The sequence below is a fragment of the Solanum stenotomum genome, chromosome 1 (assembly GCF_019186545.1).
Source record: "Solanum stenotomum isolate F172 chromosome 1, ASM1918654v1, whole genome shotgun sequence".
NCBI lineage: Eukaryota > Viridiplantae > Streptophyta > Magnoliopsida > Solanales > Solanaceae > Solanum > Solanum stenotomum.
The window spans coordinates 20,271,464-20,289,687 of NC_064282.1; the positions used below are offsets into that span (position 1 = coordinate 20,271,464).

An 18,224-nucleotide genomic window follows, 5' to 3' on the forward strand; every position below is an offset into this window, starting at 1 on the left:
TGATAGGGATGGGGAATTTTCTGTTGGATGAATGTACAAAAGAGACCTAGCAACACACCCGGGGGGCATTTTTGGACCTTGGAAACAAATTTGGAAATCCAACACCCCAACCAAGATAAAGTGTTTCACATGGTTAGTGTGCAGAAGAGCATGTCTGACTCAGGAGAGACTGAAAAAAAGAGGATTTCAGATTGTTTCTAGGTGCTTCTTTTGCCATGAGAAGGAGGAAACAAACAATCATTTGTTCCTTCACTGTAGAGTGACTTCCAAGATATGGTATATGTTTCAAAGCATTCTTCAAGATCCTTGGGTGGTGCCATACTGCTGACCTACTAAACTGTTGGATGAGAAGAGGGGGAAGTAAAACACAGAAAAAATGGTGGTATCTAGTTCCATCTTGCATATGGTGGTCAATTTGGAAGGAAAGAAACAATAGGTGCTTTAAGAATATTACTAACCCAATGCAGAAAGTTAAAGAAAACTGCATTAATACTCTATTATTTTGGTGTAAAGAGGAGGGTATATATGAAGTAGATCAGGTAGTAGATTTCCTAGGCTCTTTGTAATCATGACTACTTGGCCTTTGAATTTTATTTTTTACTTTTGTTTGGTTGCCAGCATACCCTCATTGCTGATGAATACAACTTTACCATTCTCAAAAAAAAAAAACAAAGGAGGAGTGAATTATAGGGTACAGGATAAATGTGTTCATAGGATTATATACAATATATATAATACCTTTTCTCAATCTTTGACAATGTGTAGCATTTTAGTACACCAACAATCTTATGGTCTAACATGAGTTTGCAAATTGTTGAATTGTGTGGACCATCTCATCTAAAAGCTTAAGTTGTTAAAGAGAGCACACTTCATTTACTCAATTATATTCTCAACACACCCTCTCATGTGTGGACCTCATTTTTTCATGGGTTAAGCACGTGAAATTCTTTTATTTTATTTTTATAATGGGTGTGGTGTGATTTGATCCCATGACCTCTACCTGCTCTAATATCATGTGGAAGTGTGTGACCATCTCATCTAAAAGCTAATGTTGTTAGAGAGAGTAGACTTTACTTAATTATATTCTCAACAAAAATTATGAATACACTACCATAGTAAAAGGTTGCTCATTGTAAAGAGGCACACTGATGAGTTTTCTCTAGGAATTAGCTGTAATTGCATAACACTAGAAAAAATATTGGCAGAAGTGTGCCAAAGCATGTTTAGGCTCTAAAGCTAGGTATGATGCAGATTGGGTGCTTTGCCTCAAGCATTCATCACTTCCATAAAGCCCCTAAGGCCCCTTAGTGTGAAAGAATCTGACTTTTGGCCTTGGAAGATAATATGGGAAGTCAAGATTCCATATAAGGTAGCATGCTTTACATGCTTAGTGGCAAAACAAGTTGTCCTAAATCAAGAGAAGCTAATGGAAAGGGGGTCAGAAGCTATGTCCTAGATGTTTTTTGTTGAAGCTGTCTGGGATGTAGATAGGATGACAACTTTATTGAGTGAAGTGGAGAATTTTCCTGGCACTACTGTACAATCTGATACACTGAAATGGAGATATTCAGGGATGGGATATTCTCTGTGTATAAAATGTGCCAGGGCAATAGTGTGATGCAAGGTGAGTGCCCAAACATCTGGAAGAGCATGGCTCCCACCAAGGTTAAATGCTTCACTTGGCTAGTGGTGAAGAGAGCATGCCTTACACATCATGAGGTTCTACAAAAGAAGGGGAGAGTAGTAGTGACAAGATATTTTTTATGCAATGAAACTGGGGAAACAAATAACCATCTTTTTCTGCATTGCAAGTTCACTACACAACTGTGGAACCTCTTCCACAGTTTCACAAAGACTGAATGGACAATGCGTGAGCATACTGCTGATTTGATGAGCTTCTGGATGAGAAGAGGGGGTGGCAAGAGTCAGGAAAAATGGAGGAGGATAATACCTTCTTGTATATGGTAGACAGTAAGGAAAAAGAAATGGGAGATGTTTTGAAGACAAGATCAAGTTCATACATGATGTGAAATGGAACTGTTTAGTGTCTTTATTTATTTGGTGCAAAGGGAACTGTATAGAGGAATTAGATGAGATGGTAGATTTATTAGATGCTCTGTAAAGCTTAGAGTCCAATCGTACTACGTTGTAATTTCTTGGAGGTGGTCAGCATTCCTTAATGCTGAAGAATACAACAGTACTAATTCTCATAAAAAGAGTGACAGAACAACTTTGACAGATTTTCATCACCTTGAGGTGAATCAGGTGGACTATGCCAAGGAGTACATTGGAAGTTTTAGCTTGCCGGAACAGAGATGATAATCTGTTAGGACAGAGGGAAAAATATAGGGAGAAATAGAAGGAGAAATGGAAGATTGTCCTAGCTTGCATCTGGTGGACAATTTGGAAGGGAGAGAAACCAAAGGTGTTTTGAAGATAAGAGTATTTCTCTTCAGAGGTTGAAGATTAATTGTCTAGTGCTTATCTACTTTTGGCGTATTCATGAATATCCTCAGGAGGCAGAGGGCATTCCTAGTGTTTGAGATTATTTATGAGGTTTAGGTGGTAGGTTTTGCTCATATGAATACTACTTGTAATTATTACTGAAGAACACCTTTGGTGTAGTTCTTTGTCTAAAATAGATATGTTAACTACTAAAGAAAAAGGGGCACATCATATCTAGCATACTGACTCTCTGACACTAACACGGACATTCTAGGAATAAGCCCTGCTATTACCAACAACTAAAGACCATGCAATGTAAGAAATAATAATAGGTAATTTGAAGTGAAATGAAAAATGAGAATAAATCAAAATGCTAACAAGAGAAGTTAGTAAAATTCAGTTCTCTTTATTGTAGCTAACGCTTGAACCTTTCATTGCCTTTCTTCATATTATTGTCTTGTCTCTTGTAGAATAATAAGCACAAGGCAGTTTATATTGATTCCTGTTTCTGAACTCTTCATTATGTTTCTTTCCCTTGTCTTATTAGTTGTTCATTTCGTTGTTTGGGCATCTCTCTGTAGATAGTTCCATCAACTGGTAATTAGTACCCTCTTGTATTTCTGTAAACTATATTTTCTCTAATCTGACCTTAATTGTCTATTAGAATGCTATATTGTGTATCCATTTTTTCGTTCAATTTTTCAGGTCATATCTGATTTGTCCACTGTCAACTCATACTTTGACTTTTTCTCAAAGGAATGCCACCAAAAAGTTCTGGTAAGGATTTGGTAGCTTTATGACATTCATTAGTACTTGAGCTTTTCTCTTGACACTGTAGCTTCAATTCTTCAAGGAATTGGAGGAGGCCGAAATTGAAATGGAACTTCTTCAAAAGGAAAAAACAATGCAGGAATTATCAGCTGAATTTAAAGATTTGCATCAGCTTCCCTTCCTAACTGGTAATACTTTCTAATAATATGTACATATTTTGTATGCTTTGGAACACAAAATTCTATCCATCATATCAGTGCATGTTTTCTTGTAAGTGAGACTGCTAGGTGCTCCACTGAATAAAAGGCTGACTTCATACTGTTGCGTGAACTACCGCAGAGCAAAGTGCTACAGCTAATTTTTTTTTCAACTACACCGATTGACGGGGGCACATATATTTTCTGACATTCACCTTTTGAAATTCTATTGTGCAGATTCGGCAAGGCAAGATAACCGCTTGCAGCAAATCAAAGAGGAAATCAAATCCTTGTATGCACCAACTACAATCTATATATACTTTGGATAAGAGTTGTATTTTGTAGCTGTATTTATTGAACAGTTTTATCTTTTTGTTTCTTCTGGTTTCTGGTTGAGTGTTCAGAAATAAGCTGATCATTAATTTATCATGGGTTTCTGCATACATCCACACTTCAGTGTCACTTTGTAGCCTCAGGGCTTCAATTGTTTGCCTGGGCATGCTGACTCTTTCTAGTTAGAGCTTTATTTTTATGCATCACTTTGAAAATCAACTTGCACTTGTTTGACTGTTATCATATACCTACTTTTCTGTTTGCTACCCCGCCTCCCCCCAAGAAAAAAAAAGAAAAAATGAACCTCTGCTTTTCTTCGTTGCCTTTTGACCCGTTTTAGGGGTTGGTGAATTCATTACACACTTGTTTAGATTTGTACTTTTCTTTAGGGTAACGGAGATGTCTTTCAATGTCTGTGATTCACTTGTACAAACTGTGGGGTTGGTGGTCTCCTATATGTATTTGATGCAGGATAAAGGTTATTTTGCATTAGACTATAGTTTTTTGTTCTCTATTTATATGTTCTGGTAAGTTCTCTCTAATCCATGCAGATGTGCTGATGTGAACTGATGTTAGTAATTTAACTTTCAATAGAGCATCTTGCCTTTCATCTCCTACCTCCATCCCCACCCATGTTCAGTAGAACTGATTGATTGAAGAAAATGAAACACACGATATTATCTGAGGACGCTTATTAGTTCTACACTCATCTTCTCAAGGAAGAAAAAGAATTAGAGGAGATTGACCTTAGACTAATCTATTTAAGCTCTTCTGTGTATCTCTTCTTACCAGAGAAAAGGCCAAACTCAAAGAGGAGGTTGTAGCACGCAGGCAAAGGAAACTACTCGATAGGCATGCCCGGCAAAAGTTCTTGGAAGAGGCAGCTCTTCGAGAAGCTGAACTTCTACAAGAGCTAGATAGGTTTTTCCTAGTGTCCCTCAATTCTCGTGCTTACATTATTTGATGATAACATGTTAATTGTAAAATGTCTACATGATGCTACTGTGTTAGAGAGAGGATGGCTGAAGTAGAAAAGGAGATTGAGAGACAACATATGCTGGAGCTTGAACGTACAAAAACCAAGGAGTTGCGACACAGCCTTGATCTAGAGAAAGAAAAGCAAGCACAGGTATGAAAGATGATCATAGCTCAATTGTCATCCCTTGGTTATGACAGGTAGGACAAAGTGTTTCAAATTAGACCTATTAAAATGATGCCTAGTGGATGCTTAGGTTTTGCTTGCATCAACGATATTATGCCGAGTGACTTTTCTGAATATAGTGGATATCTAGTGATATACGTTTTTTAATATGTAAAGCAGCAGTAAACATCATGTCAGCTTCATAAAAATAAAAAGCTTCTTTTTTGTTCAGGGAATTCAAACTCCTAATACAAATTATCTTTTTTACTTTATTTAAGTTTCTTTCCGAGTTTTTTCTTCTTTCTTTTTCCTTTGCCTCTTCCTTCCTTCTTAAATATTGCCTCAGTTCCTGGTTACTCTCTCCTTTGAATTGTTTGTCTTAATCCAGCCTAATGACACATTTCCATCAGCGGAGTGTGTGGACCTTTCACCCTCCCCTTTATACTTGATTAACCATTTCCTTGTAATCTTAAAAGTTAGTGTGTGAGACACCATTCGGTATAAAGAACTTGTATCTAGTGGGGGAGCCAGAAATTTCGTCAAGGGTGTTCAAACTTTGAAAGAGTGAAAAAAAATTTAGCTGAGTGGTTTGCACCAAACTTTTTTTTTTTTTACTGATGGGTGGGTGCACCCAAATCTAAAATTAAATTACATATCATTTAACCAAAACACGAAAACTTAAAACTATAAAGCGTAACAATTCACTTAATATGGATCGAAAAATATAAAGAAGACTATGTTATACTCTAACAATTCATTTAAAATGGATCGAAAATATATAGAAACAATAAAATCTCAATTATTCGGTTAATAAATTCATTGAATAAACTGTAACAAAATTTAACAATTCACTTGATGTGGATCGAGAATATATAGAAACAATAAAATCTTAATTATTAGGTTAATAAATTCATTGAATAAATTGTAATAAAATTTAAGGCTAGAAATAGAAAGATAAAAAATTGTGTTAAAATGTAGCAGGCCAGGATTGAACCTAGGACCTCAAAGACGCAAATGAGCATCCTTACCGCTGGATTGCCAGCCTCTGTTGTGTTTAAGCATGTTCATTAATTAAGATATCTAGTTAATAGACTTATATACACGGTCGAATTTTTCGACGAAGGGTGTTCTGCTGACCACCCTTTCTTATCTATAGCTACGCCCTGCTTGTATCCTCATCGTAAGTGATTATGCTAAATTAAATTTAAGTTTCATATGATGGAGTGGAAGTCTTGCATGCCAATTTCACCTGATCTTTTTGCAGAGAGAACTGCAACGAGAACTTGAGCAAGTTGAATCTGGAGTTCGATCGAGACGAGATTTTTCATCCACAAATAGTGGGTAAGTTTTGTTGCGTAATACTTTTGTTTCATGATAAACTATAGATTTTTTTTTGGCATCTGAATCTTCTGTGTTGAGAAAACTATTTTAGGTTAATCTTTGGCTCAGACTCCTTCCAAAACCCTGTTCCCTCCGGGGGGATTCTCACCTCCCCTTTTCATTTTTCAAAACTGCAACATTTGCTTTAGTTATTGCCGGTGGACATAAGAATTCTCTTATGTCTAGGTTATATTGTATAATGGCAAGGGTGAAATGTCAAGGCATAAACAGGTGGAAGCACTTGCCATGCACATAAAGTCTTTCTAAATTGTTCAGGCTTGTCACTTCGATGTCATATAAGATTACCACAAGATTTACCTTGGTCCAAGATGAACATGGAATTACTTTTTTCTTCAGGCAAATAATTTTGTTTTTATGGACAATGAAAATACTGCATTTTCCAATGGTTGAGTTAGTAATTCTTTCCTCTAGCTTTTCTTTCTCATGGCTATTGAATTGTCTTCTACAAAGAAAAGAATTCTTACTGTCCAGTGGGAATAACTCAAGAATGCAATGTTAGCCGTGCATATAGATGGTACAAATTGATTGAGCACATCATTGTTATGTCATGCAAGATTTGAAGAGTCCCTTTCTTGTTCCAGGATGAAAAGAAATCCCCTCTAATCTTATGCAAAAATAGTGTTGTTTTATGAACTATGAATGCACTAAATTTGATGGGTAGTAGAATTAGTAATTCTTTTCTAGCGTTTGTTGCTTATGTCCATGGGATTCTGGTTGATATCATGGTCTCGACAGCACATTCAAAGGCTGTTTAATGTAGATGTCACATCACTGCCTCCAAAAATGGTGGCAGTGGGAGTAAATAAATCATATTTGTCCTATTCTTCTCTCTCTTGTCAACAAAATGGTTGCAACATCAAGCAGCACTAAGTTGGTCTGTTTCTCAACCAGTATTAAGTGTCCAACTGGGAGTGCTATTTCTGACTTCCATTGGATTATTTTTTCGCTCTTGACAATTGATTAATACAGTGGTTTAGTGCAACAGAATTTTGAAATCCAAGGAATCCTCTCTTGATGTGTTTTTCAATCTAATGCAGTAGGCCACGAGAAAGATACCGTGAAAGGGAAATGGGAAGAGCAGGTAATGAAGGGACCAGAACTAGTACAGGGATGACACAGCCTGAAACTGCTACAAGCTCATCAATGGTAACCATGCCTACTGTTGTTCTATCAGGGGCAAGGCAGTTCTCTGGCCAACATCCAACTATTCTACAATCACGTGACAGAGATGAATGTGGCAGCAGCTATGAAGAAAACTTTGATGGTAGTAAAGACTCGGGGGACACAGGGAGTATTGGGGACGCAGACCTGGTATCAGCACTTGAGGGACCATCCATGAACTTTGGGTCGTCTCAAAGGCATGGTCCCCGGGGGAGTAAGCCTAGGCAAATTGTGGAACGAAGAGAACGGGATGGTAGACGGGAAAGTAAATGGGAGAGAAAACATTAAATTAAGCACCAACAAGATTAGTCGCATTACCTACCAAGCTTGATGGAATATACACTTCCATTACAGGTCAAGTAGTAGTGCTATAGGATGGTTATCAATTTTTGGATAACCAGATTTATCTGTGTTAGCAAGAATGTTGTTGTAGGTATATTTATCTGTAGAGGAAGAAGCTCAAGGAAGACTGTAAATTCGCAGCACTGCCCTCATAGTAAAAGCTAGGGAGTACCTAGTCGAGCTTCAGGCCGTTTTGTAAAAGTAATTGTACCATTATCTATTGTAATGACATGTGACTTTTATGTTCAAGATTTTGGCAATTTCTGGTTGTTGCTCTTGGATTGTTTTGCTTACAGCATAGTGGCCCTTTTTTCTGGGGAGAAATATGTGTGACCTGAGTCGATTAGATTGTTTTGTTAACTTTTGCTGGTCAATTCATTTGGTTGAGTTCCTAAAAGTTTGTGCCCCATCCATTATTCTTGAAAGGTATTGTTTAGTTTAAGTTAACGACCCAAGACCAAGGTTAAAAACGTATGTTACAAGTAACATCCAAAATCTATATATGTGCGTGGAAATATTCCTTGTGTAGCAGTGAAACATGAACTTAGATTTGTCTTTCCTGATACTTGCATTGAGATAATGTTGTTCAGATTTGATTAAGATGGCGAGGACATAACAGAACCATGATGGCCCTGAGGATCTTGTCCGTTGGATCATTGCGCGAGTAAGAACCGAAATGAACCAACTTTTGAGAAGACAGTTCATAAATATAGATTAAGTTGGTTCTATACGATGATGTCAAGTTGTTACAACAATCAGGAGAAAAACAACAAGGGCTTAGCTTACTTCATTAGAGAAGGAGATCAATCAGTATTTCCCTATCATTGTGTATACATCACCAGGAATGGCGACTACTTCTCCGTAGCCTTCTGCGAAAAGGCCTGCATGCCTCTATGCTAAGATCAACTGCAGCAGCAAGCGCCATGAAAATGGCTGCGTCTTCCACACAGGTCACATGTCGCATGGCAAGTTGCACAAGGGGCTTGCTGCATTTCCCTTCCCCTTGTACTCGACAGCTCATGACAAAGCCGCCAGCAACAGGACTTAGTGCTGCGAAGTCTCCACTGCTTCTTGGACTAGGCAATGGACTCGTTGCTGCTCGAACCTGTCTGTCCGTGTCTATGTAGAACTCACCACCCTTTTCTGCACTGATCAAGATCTCAGACATGAGGAGATCGCCACCATTTTCTTGCCCCTCAGATAGAAGATGGAAGCGACAGCAAATGGTATCTCTGATCCCACGTTCACGCCATGCTTCAAGCTTTCCCCATGGCTGCCAACATCCGGGCCTGCAAACATCAGGATGAACAATCAACCAAGCTCCTGGGTTGGATTTGGCAACCCAATCACAACCTGTCGATGGCACAAACGGAGTTGTTATGAACGCTGCTGCAACAGCCGAGCCAGAGAGATCGTGTATCTTCACTTTCCATCCTTTCCTCTCTCTTTTCTCTACGTCAAGTTCAGAACCATCAACTGAAGTTGACCAAAAATTATTTAATGGATCTACCGGAGATACCCTGTAAGTTCAGCATAACACACAACAATTACAGAAAAGACCCGAATTCTAAAATCAGTTAGGGAAGGAAAACAGGGTTAGACAAGATAAGCCTTGTAAATGCACTTTATATCGTCTCTGGTGAAAAACTACAAACAGATAGATTTAAGAGTAAGGAATAGAAATGAACCAACTTAAAGTTAGTACCCTGAACTGAAGCATATTTGATAAATAAAAAGAACCATATAGTACCTGTCCTGACTAAACTTGCAACTGAAAATAGGTTGCTTGATGTTCCCCTGAAGCTGTACTATCTGGGGACTTAGTTTCGTTTTATCTTCAAACTGGAAAACATATCTTGGATCAGGGTCCAGCTTCACTCTCAAATGAAGCTCCGCTCCAGGTTTTCCAGTATCCTGTTTGTTCTTGCCAATTCCTATCCAGCCATTAAACAGAGTGACTGGCTTTCCGTCACCCCACTCAGGACCTACTTCCAACTTAAAAGTCCCAACTTGCTGTCTCTTAATACCAACTCCACAGTGGCCACCTTTGTGTCCTGTGAATACAACTATCTCTAGACATGCGTGAGGCGCATAAAAACATCCAGGTTCAAGTAAGGCTTTCAAATCAGATTCTTCAAGATAAAAGCTGGATGCAACGTTGTAATTATCCACGGTAGCTTCAGGTGAGGAAATAAAGGGAACAGATGATGTCTGTACAGGGAAACCTCGAAGACGGATCTCGCATACACAGGGAGAAGAGAGTGCACTTATCCCTGATTTTGTACCATTTAAAGTTGTCCCAGAGAGTCTCAACCCCAACGACCCTATTGACAGCCTAATAAAAGCCTGAGGATCCATTCTGGTCAAAACATTGCCATATGCTGTACACTTCGATCTCACAATCTATTAAATCCTGTCAGTCAACAAGTGAAGGTTAGGATGGGGAGACTAGAAGTAGTTAATAAAGTTCAAACAGGAGTTATCTCAAATTCCACATTCAATTGCAGAAAGTAGATTTCCCTATTATTCACTCAAAGTAATGAGAAACATTCAATTTAATGTACTTCTACTTTATAACTGAAAAATTTCCTAGGGCTAGTGGCCCATGGTTTGAAATTCAGTGGAGAATGGGTCCTCCCGTCTACCCTTCTACACTTAAATACCCAGTTTTTTTCTACGTCTACAGTTTTTCAGCGAAACAAATTATCACACTTGCGCAATGCTAAATGAAATTGACAGTGTAATCTTTTTAGAACTAGAGATATAGGACATCACATCTCCATGAAATGCCCATGGGAATAGAGATGGCAACATAAGTAAACGATTAGTTTTCTGACCTTTTTGCCGCCTTCGCTTATAAAAAATGGCTTAATACATAGCCAGCCCCTTAAAACTTTCCAAGATATTTCATTTAGACACTCGAACTAAGCTCTGTTACAATTGAACCCTCAACTCCTAATAAAGTATTTCAATTACACCTTCTGTGCAAATTTGCGAAAATTTTTGCGTGTGTTTTCATTCATCTATTAGGTAAGTAAGTTAACCCCATAAAATATGTCGTCTCATTTAATTAAACGCATTAACCTCAATAAGCTGTAAAACCTCGTGTTTTCTACTTGAGGTTGTAATAGTCTAATACATATACTCATATGGTGACTATATGAAATATGAAATGTGTGTGGAATAATCTAATACATATGCGAAATACGAAATAATGTTTGTTACAAGAGGGGAGAAAGATATGTGTGGAAAAATCTAATATATATGGTCACCATAAAAAGGAACTGTTGCGCAGGAAGAAATATCAGCCATTTGGTGCAGAGAGATCACAGCAAGTAAAAGCACTTCATTTTGATTGGTATGTTTGATTCACATCCTCCAGTAAAATAAAATTGAACCTCTAAATGGCACAATATCCACGTATTTTCTTAACATGGCTCTCAAAATATAATATACTTATATCTCAAAAGGGTAAATTGGCTCCCTTGTTTATTAGACATTGATAAGACAAAAACCATCAGTCTATCGAGTGCAAGCTTATGTCCTTAGTGAAGTACATCTGATAAACAACTTACCTCATGGTCCAAGTAAACAGACCTGAAAAAAGACTGGCATGTTTGGATAGTCTGAGAAAACATGAACGTGTTGAGCAAACTGTAACCACCCCAGAAGCAGCAAAAGGTAAGGTGTCAAATTTTACTACAAAAATGGTCACATACCTTGAAGTTCTAAACTTCAGAGGTACCAACATAACCTGTTCATTCGGTCCCCCCACCCCCTCCCAACCCGCTTTCCCGCTTCCAGTATACTTTACGGAAAAAACCTCAAAGAAAGAGGAGAAACGACAAGAAACGCAACAACTACTACACATTAGTACTATCCTACGATCAAATGTTACATTCCTTTCAAAATTGCACTTCTTAACGCTTTTTCACTTTAATTTTTAAAAGTAAGAGCAAGAATATTGTATTCAGTGCTAATTGTATTATTATTTTTTTGAAAATGGTAATTGTTTCTATTTCTGCAGAACAGTACATAGGTTCTATTCAGTGCTAATTGTATTATTCAGTGCAATCTTTGAGCCGTCTTCTTCTATAACGGTCAACCGTTTAGCGAATCTGAAATATGTTGTTTTATGTGCTGTTATCAAGGTTGAGAATAAAATGAAACACATTTCCAGGTAAATAGCTCAACAAGGCTCACAAAACATTTCTTAATCAGGAAAAGTTCTCTAAAAGCTGCTAGAAAGCATGTATTGTAATCCACCTCTGCCTAAAAACTCCCTACTTTCCAACTTTTTACACAAGCAATCATATCTAGCTTATTTAGATACTTCATGAAAAGGATATTCACTGCTTTTCTATTAGTTGCCATGTTTTCTTCACTATCATTTTTTTTTTTTCATTACTACTTTGATTTGCTTCACTTGAGCAGAGGGTCTTTCAAAAACACCCTTTTTACCTCCCGAGGTAGGAGTAAGCTCTGCATACACTCTACCACCAGAACACCCCACTCCAAATTTCACAGGGTATGTTGTCGTTTTTGAAAAAAATATTCACTGTTTTCATGAATCATAGTCACTTCTATATAGCACTCAAAAGTTTACCAATTACAATAGCTTCTGACAACAAAAATATCACTTCAGTTAGCATTTTCCTGACAAACAAGCTAAAAGCAAAAAAAACTTTAAGTCCACTAATTCTTTTTTGGGTCTTTCAAGTTTCAAATCCTCCAAAGATACAATTTTTAACCATTAATTGTGCTTAACTTGTTCAAACAAGAAACCTGTACAGTGAACAAAGGTCAACCATCTTTAACATTTACTCTAAATTAGCACAAAACCACATATAACACACCAAAAATAAACATGAAATTAAAGATTATAATAAATACTGTAATAAGATAACAAAACAAACCCACCTTTTTTTACAATGAATCTTTCTCTTCCTTTATAGCAACACCAAAGCCACTTTTAGAGCTGCAAACACTCAAATCCTTCCAAAAGCCTGAGAAAATCCTCATAACTTTGTCATTCAAAAAAATAAAAAAACTTTTCTTTTCACTTTGAAAACCCAAAATTCCAAAATGGGTCTCACCCCTTTTTATCTCTCTTTAGTAGATCCCAATTAGTAGTATAAAAAGTGAATGCTTCAAAGAGAGATGGATATATAGCAATGATTGAAGCAAACCCACCAAAACCCAAGAACTGGTATTATGTAGACTCTGCACAGATCACGAAAAGAACCGATCTTTAAACTATATTGTATAGTAAAATTATTTATTTATATGCATATATTTGAAAGTGTGGAAACACATATTTCTGTATATTTATTTTTATTTATTAAATTAATAACAACGACTTGAGGAAAGAGAGAGAGTGTGAGACAAAGGAGACATGGGGTTTCATTATTTTCTACGAAACAGGCGGAGAAAGTAAAGGACTATTACTCGTTCCGTTCGTCCACGTTATTAAAAATAGTTATATTAATGAACAATTATTATAAAACGAAGGAAGTATTAATTTGATCCTCTACTATAACAAATTACATTATTATGCATACATATTTATTACTTGGGTTTCTTAAAGTATATACTATTTCTTTTAAAACAAGTGATATTTTTATCTGATCGGACTTTTAAACCCACACATAAGACCAATTGCTATCGAAATTCGAATTTATGATACGTTAATTCAATTTATAATATGTTAGTCATTATATCATTCTTTACAACATACATCAATCGTGATATCTTGAAGATTTATAATAGAGAAACTTTTTAAAAAAAGTTTGTGATTTATATATGGATTATATAAATAAACCATTTTAAATATCATTATAAATAAGTGTTTTCATTCAAAAAAAAAATAGAGACTTGTGGGACCTTTTTGTGGATTGTTTTTTTTAGCAATTTTTAATTTTAGGAAGTGGAGAAAATGGTTGAAAGAAAATTAAATTGGATACAGCTGTAACCAATCCTTTTGTTGTAATTTAAATGAAAGAATCATTTTCAAGTACAGCTAAGTTGGTGTTGAGAGTGACTTCATTTCCCTAACCAACTATTCTTTTTTAAAATTAATTCTAAAGATAAGTCTAATATTTGGTGGAAAATAGAAAAAATAATATTTTTTTTCAGAAAAAAAGATAATATACGATATATATCGTTACTATGAATTAAATATTAAAAAAATTGATTATATATAATTTAAGAATCTTATTAATGTCTGTGATTTTATATTGAGGATTATAATTAATCTGATTTCACATCGCATAAGGCTTATCTAAAAACAACAACATCATTACAAGGACTCTTTATACCTCAAATTCAAACATTGGACCTCTCTTATTAAGATGGGGGATTTTATCGATCGTACTAGGATCCATATTAATAAATTATGTCCCATTCTAACCTTCAGTAAAATAGAAATACTATCTTATTTGAAGAAAAGAATATATAGAGGTAAAAGTTTTATGATTGAAATTATACGACCGAGATTAATATTGTCTCTTGTAATTTGTAAATTTAAGTTATTTAGTCTATAAGTAAATAGTATTAGCTAAGATAATTTAAGAAAGGGATAATAACATTTTGATCCTTCGATTATTAATAAATAGATGTTCATTTTTTTTTCATTTCTGGCAATGTATTTATTAAACTTACTAAACAAGCTTAGTATCTAGGAGGAAAAGTATATTGTCTTGTGATATAAAGACAAAAAACTTTCTGAAATATTGATTCTTTCAATAATACTATATAAAGCCTAAACTCTCTACAAATTTGAGTAAAAGTTGTTTACCCATATCCTCGTAAGTTTTTGGACATATATATATTAATTAATAACATATTTTGGTGGTACAATTACACGTAAGCTAGTGTTATACTATAAAATTAGATATACTTTCCCCAAAATAAAATATAAAGAAAAAGAGCTTAACTTTGTAATCATCATCAAATGAAGGCAAATTAATGAGAGTTCAAACTTTGTTAGATAAACTTATTAATTGGCATGTGTTTTAATTATCTTTCCCTAAAAATTATATTATATATATATATAAGTTATATATTATTTTCTATATTTATATTAATTTTAAATATTTTTAATAAATTTTCTGATTTCGCCACTATTTACTTATCATATTCAAAAAATAAAGACAAACAGTATATTTTCGTTCCGTCACAAATTATTTATCACATTTTCTTTTTCGAAAGTCAAACTATATAAACCTTAAACAATATTTTAAGATGTATTTTTTCACCATATTACTATAAGAATTGCTTCTTAATTATATATTATACTTTTTCAAATAGTTTTTAAATATCTAAAAAAAATATATTTTAAAATATTAAATTACTTAAAATCAAAGTTAGCTCAAAAAATAATTAAATCAACTTTCGAAGGGAAGTATGACCAAGTATTTTGGGTACGACTGAGGGAGTAGTAATATCTTTGAATTAATTAACTATACTAAGGTCTAAGAGGATATGGGTTTTATCTTAAAGTTAGTCACCTTTGTTAGGGTGTGTTTACCCTTAAATATGAGATTTTTCAGTATAAATACAAATTTAATCAGACTTCAATTGAATTCCGAACAGCAACAGAAAATCATAATTTTTGACAAATTAATATTAGCAAGCAAAATCCAGTTGGACCAATAGTATGGACACTAGCATCCAAAATATTTATTGGTGTCGGATTTGCTTAAGAAAAAATAATTAAAAAGCCATTTTCAATCACATCTTCTTGTGTCTTAAATAGATTTTTAAAAATGAGAGAAAATAAAGACAAAAAATCCATTGTGGATTCAGTTACGTATTTGTTTTGTTTCTTTGAAATTGACAGATGTTGATATAAATACAAAAGTTGGAATAGGGAAAGCCAAAATAAATAAATAATTAATTAATAACAACAACAATAATATATATAATATAATTTCACTAGTAAAATCTGAAACAGTAAATGATAATGGAAATCTTATCCGTATTTTTATGAAATACAAAGACTATTTCCGATAGACCATTAGATAAAATAAATAATATATTAATGACGTACAGAAATTGTCATGCTAAAGTCACAAACATGAACGCATGTGTAATATCTAAAATTATTATTTGGAAAAACTAAAATTTAAATGAAAGTCGGACAAGAAATTTTTGTTGCCATATTTTTTTTTTGTCTGATTGAAATATTATGAGGTTTATCTGTTTCTAAAAATATTTTTTGTTAATATTTCCAATATATTTAGGCTGTTTGGTCCTCCTTATCCCTAAAAAGACACCAAAAAACATATTTTCTGTCTTTTATTATTATTATTTTTGTGATCCATTTTCTTTTCTTCCCAATTTAATCTTTTGAAGTACTACAAAGATAAATAAATAAATAAATCCTACTGTTATTATTATTATTTCAAAATTGGGGAAGGGGAAGGGGAAGGGGAAATGAATAGGGAATTGCAATGCAGAGAATCGTATCTTCATCAATAAAGTGAGAGTTCAGAATTCAGATAATCAATCAATTGAGCTATTAAAATTTCTCAATTTTACTGTTATTATTATTGTTATGAAAAGATACTACCTCCGTCCACTTTTAATTGTTATAATTTCCTTTTTAAAGTCAAATTATAAAAAAAAATTGACTAACATTTTACGATGTGTTTTTTCATCGTATTGACATGAAAAAATTACAATTTATAGTACTTTTCATATAGTTTTTGAAAATCTATTTTGTTTTGTTTAAAATATATCAAATTAATGTAATCTAATTTAATTTTGAAAATTAGTCATTTTGACTTTCGAAAAATACCACATGACAAATAATTATGGACGTATGAAGTATTCAAATAAGGTACTTCCTCCGTCCCATTTTATATGTCACTTTTTTACTTTGCACTTGCATTAAAAAATGATGTAACTTTATCCTTCTACTCTTATTTAATTTTTTTGGAACTCAAATTTTCAATCAAGGAATATGAATTAATTTATTTGATTAATTAATTTAACCAATGAACATAAATCATTTACTTAGCTTTTCTAAGTTGATCAAATATATATTTTAAAGGTTAATAACTCACAAAGGTAAAAAAAAGAATAATATGATAATTTATGCATTTATTTTATGAAATAACAAATATTATGTATTAACTGTTTATAAAAAGAAATGACATATAAAATGGGACAGAAGGAGTATCTCCATACCTGAAGAGCATATAGCATGAAGTCTGACAATGCTTACTAAAGAAAGAACAGAACTACCAAAAAGTTTGAAGAAATAGTATAATTCCTACTTTTTGTTTTGTTTTGTATATAATATTTGATATTTGTATTGAAATTTAATTAAATTTGAATATATATTATAAAATTATTTTTAAAAACAACACTTCCAATAAAATCTTTTTTATTTCAAAAACTTAAATTTAAGACATCTAATTAAAGATGAAAGATTCTCGACCGTCCTACTGCAATACGTATTATTATAATTTTTTAAGTTTTGGATCGGAACAACATTCACTCGTGACTTCAAGAAAGAAACAGAATAAAAATCCAATTGGTCAAAGAAATAACATAAAAAATATATATATATATATATATATATATTATATTATAAAATTTCAAATAGGAGAAAATTTCTAAATTTGTGGAGAAAATATAAAAGACAGCTCATGTGCTGATGTGCATGTCAAAGTAGCGGCGCATTGGGTCCCTTTTAGCATTTTGAAACAACTTTTTGATCATTTTGAGGTGATAAAAGTGATAAGTAATTATTCATTTTTAACTAAAAATATCGGATTAGTTTACTCATTCAGAGCGAGGATTCATATTCAAAAATTATATAAAAAGGCTTTATAAGTTTTCAGTCGATATGATAAAAGAATATTATAAAAATGTTGATTAGAATTTACATATACAAAAGTGCTAGAGAGTATTTGCATACTCAAGATAATTATGATCTTTGAAGCTAAGGGTTCATAAAATATTTTAATTCAGAGCACATAATTTCATAAATGCAATAAGTTATATACTACTCTCTCCATTTCATATTATTGCCCACTATTGATCTTTTAAGAAAGATTTAATTAAATGTATTTTTTAAAATTAATTTTATTAATGACATTTTAGAACTTTAGATTTTACTATTGCTATTATTAATATTATTATTTTATATAGTTATTTAATACTAAGAATAATAAGGAAAAAAGTAATATAACTTTATTAATTAGATAAAATAAATTAGTAAAATAAAATATTTTTTTTTATATATAAGGACCAAGTAAAATGAAACGGAGGAAAACCGTACAAACTAAGCATAAACCTTTTTTGGTTATTTATTTTGTTTTATAGGGAAGTGTTGGATTCATTTTCCTTTCATGTCCTATTTTCTCGAGATTCAAACTCTTTGGTTAATTCACCTTTTCCACGATTTTAGCCGTGATTTGATC

The 18,224-nt window shown here is 33.6% G+C and overlaps 3 protein-coding genes across 5 annotated transcripts in view; 1 reads left to right on the top strand and 2 right to left on the bottom strand.

Moving 5' to 3' along the window:
- Positions 1–18,224, bottom strand: part of LOC125845937 (pentatricopeptide repeat-containing protein At3g03580) — a 186,286-nt gene that overhangs the window by 145,336 nt on the left and 22,726 nt on the right. The window lies entirely within an intron of this gene.
- On the top strand, positions 3,074–8,051 carry LOC125846026 (uncharacterized). Of its 3 annotated transcripts, XM_049525498.1 has the most exons (8): positions 3,075–3,222; positions 3,299–3,404; positions 3,651–3,705; positions 4,539–4,667; positions 4,758–4,875; positions 6,152–6,228; positions 7,326–7,771; positions 7,806–8,051. In XM_049525498.1, the coding sequence occupies exons 2-7, from the start codon at positions 3,323–3,325 to the stop codon at positions 7,735–7,737; spliced, it is 873 nt and encodes a 290-aa protein (XP_049381455.1). In that variant the 5' UTR covers positions 3,075–3,222; positions 3,299–3,322; the 3' UTR covers positions 7,738–7,771; positions 7,806–8,051. The 3 variants fall into 3 exon arrangements, with proteins under 3 accessions (XP_049381462.1, XP_049381455.1, XP_049381452.1); XM_049525505.1 differs by having other exon boundaries at positions 3,074–3,222; positions 7,329–8,051; XM_049525495.1 differs by having other exon boundaries at positions 7,326–8,051.
- Positions 8,461–13,230, bottom strand: LOC125845963 (uncharacterized). Its single transcript, XM_049525446.1, has 4 exons — positions 12,888–13,230; positions 12,712–12,797; positions 9,542–10,204; positions 8,461–9,311 (listed from the first exon to the last, which is right to left on the bottom strand). Exons 3-4 carry the CDS (start codon positions 10,147–10,149, stop codon positions 8,627–8,629), a joined length of 1,293 nt encoding a protein of 430 aa, XP_049381403.1. The 5' UTR covers positions 10,150–10,204; positions 12,712–12,797; positions 12,888–13,230; the 3' UTR covers positions 8,461–8,626.

Excerpts from the sequence above, each read along its gene's own strand:
- LOC125845963 (XM_049525446.1), bottom strand. The coding sequence starts at position 10,149 with ATGGATCCTCAGGCTTTTATTAGGCTGTCAATAGGGTCGTTGGGGTTG. Across the intron at positions 9,312-9,541 it reads TGCAAGTTTAGTCAGGACAG|GGTATCTCCGGTAGATCCAT; the intron begins GTACTATATGGT and ends CTGAACTTACAG.
- LOC125846026 (XM_049525495.1), top strand. The coding sequence starts at position 3,323 with ATGGAACTTCTTCAAAAGGAAAAAACAATGCAGGAATTATCAGCTGAA. Across the intron at positions 3,706-4,538 it reads AAAGAGGAAATCAAATCCTT|AGAAAAGGCCAAACTCAAAG; the intron begins GTATGCACCAAC and ends TCTTCTTACCAG. Across the intron at positions 4,668-4,757 it reads CTTCTACAAGAGCTAGATAG|AGAGAGGATGGCTGAAGTAG; the intron begins GTTTTTCCTAGT and ends CTACTGTGTTAG.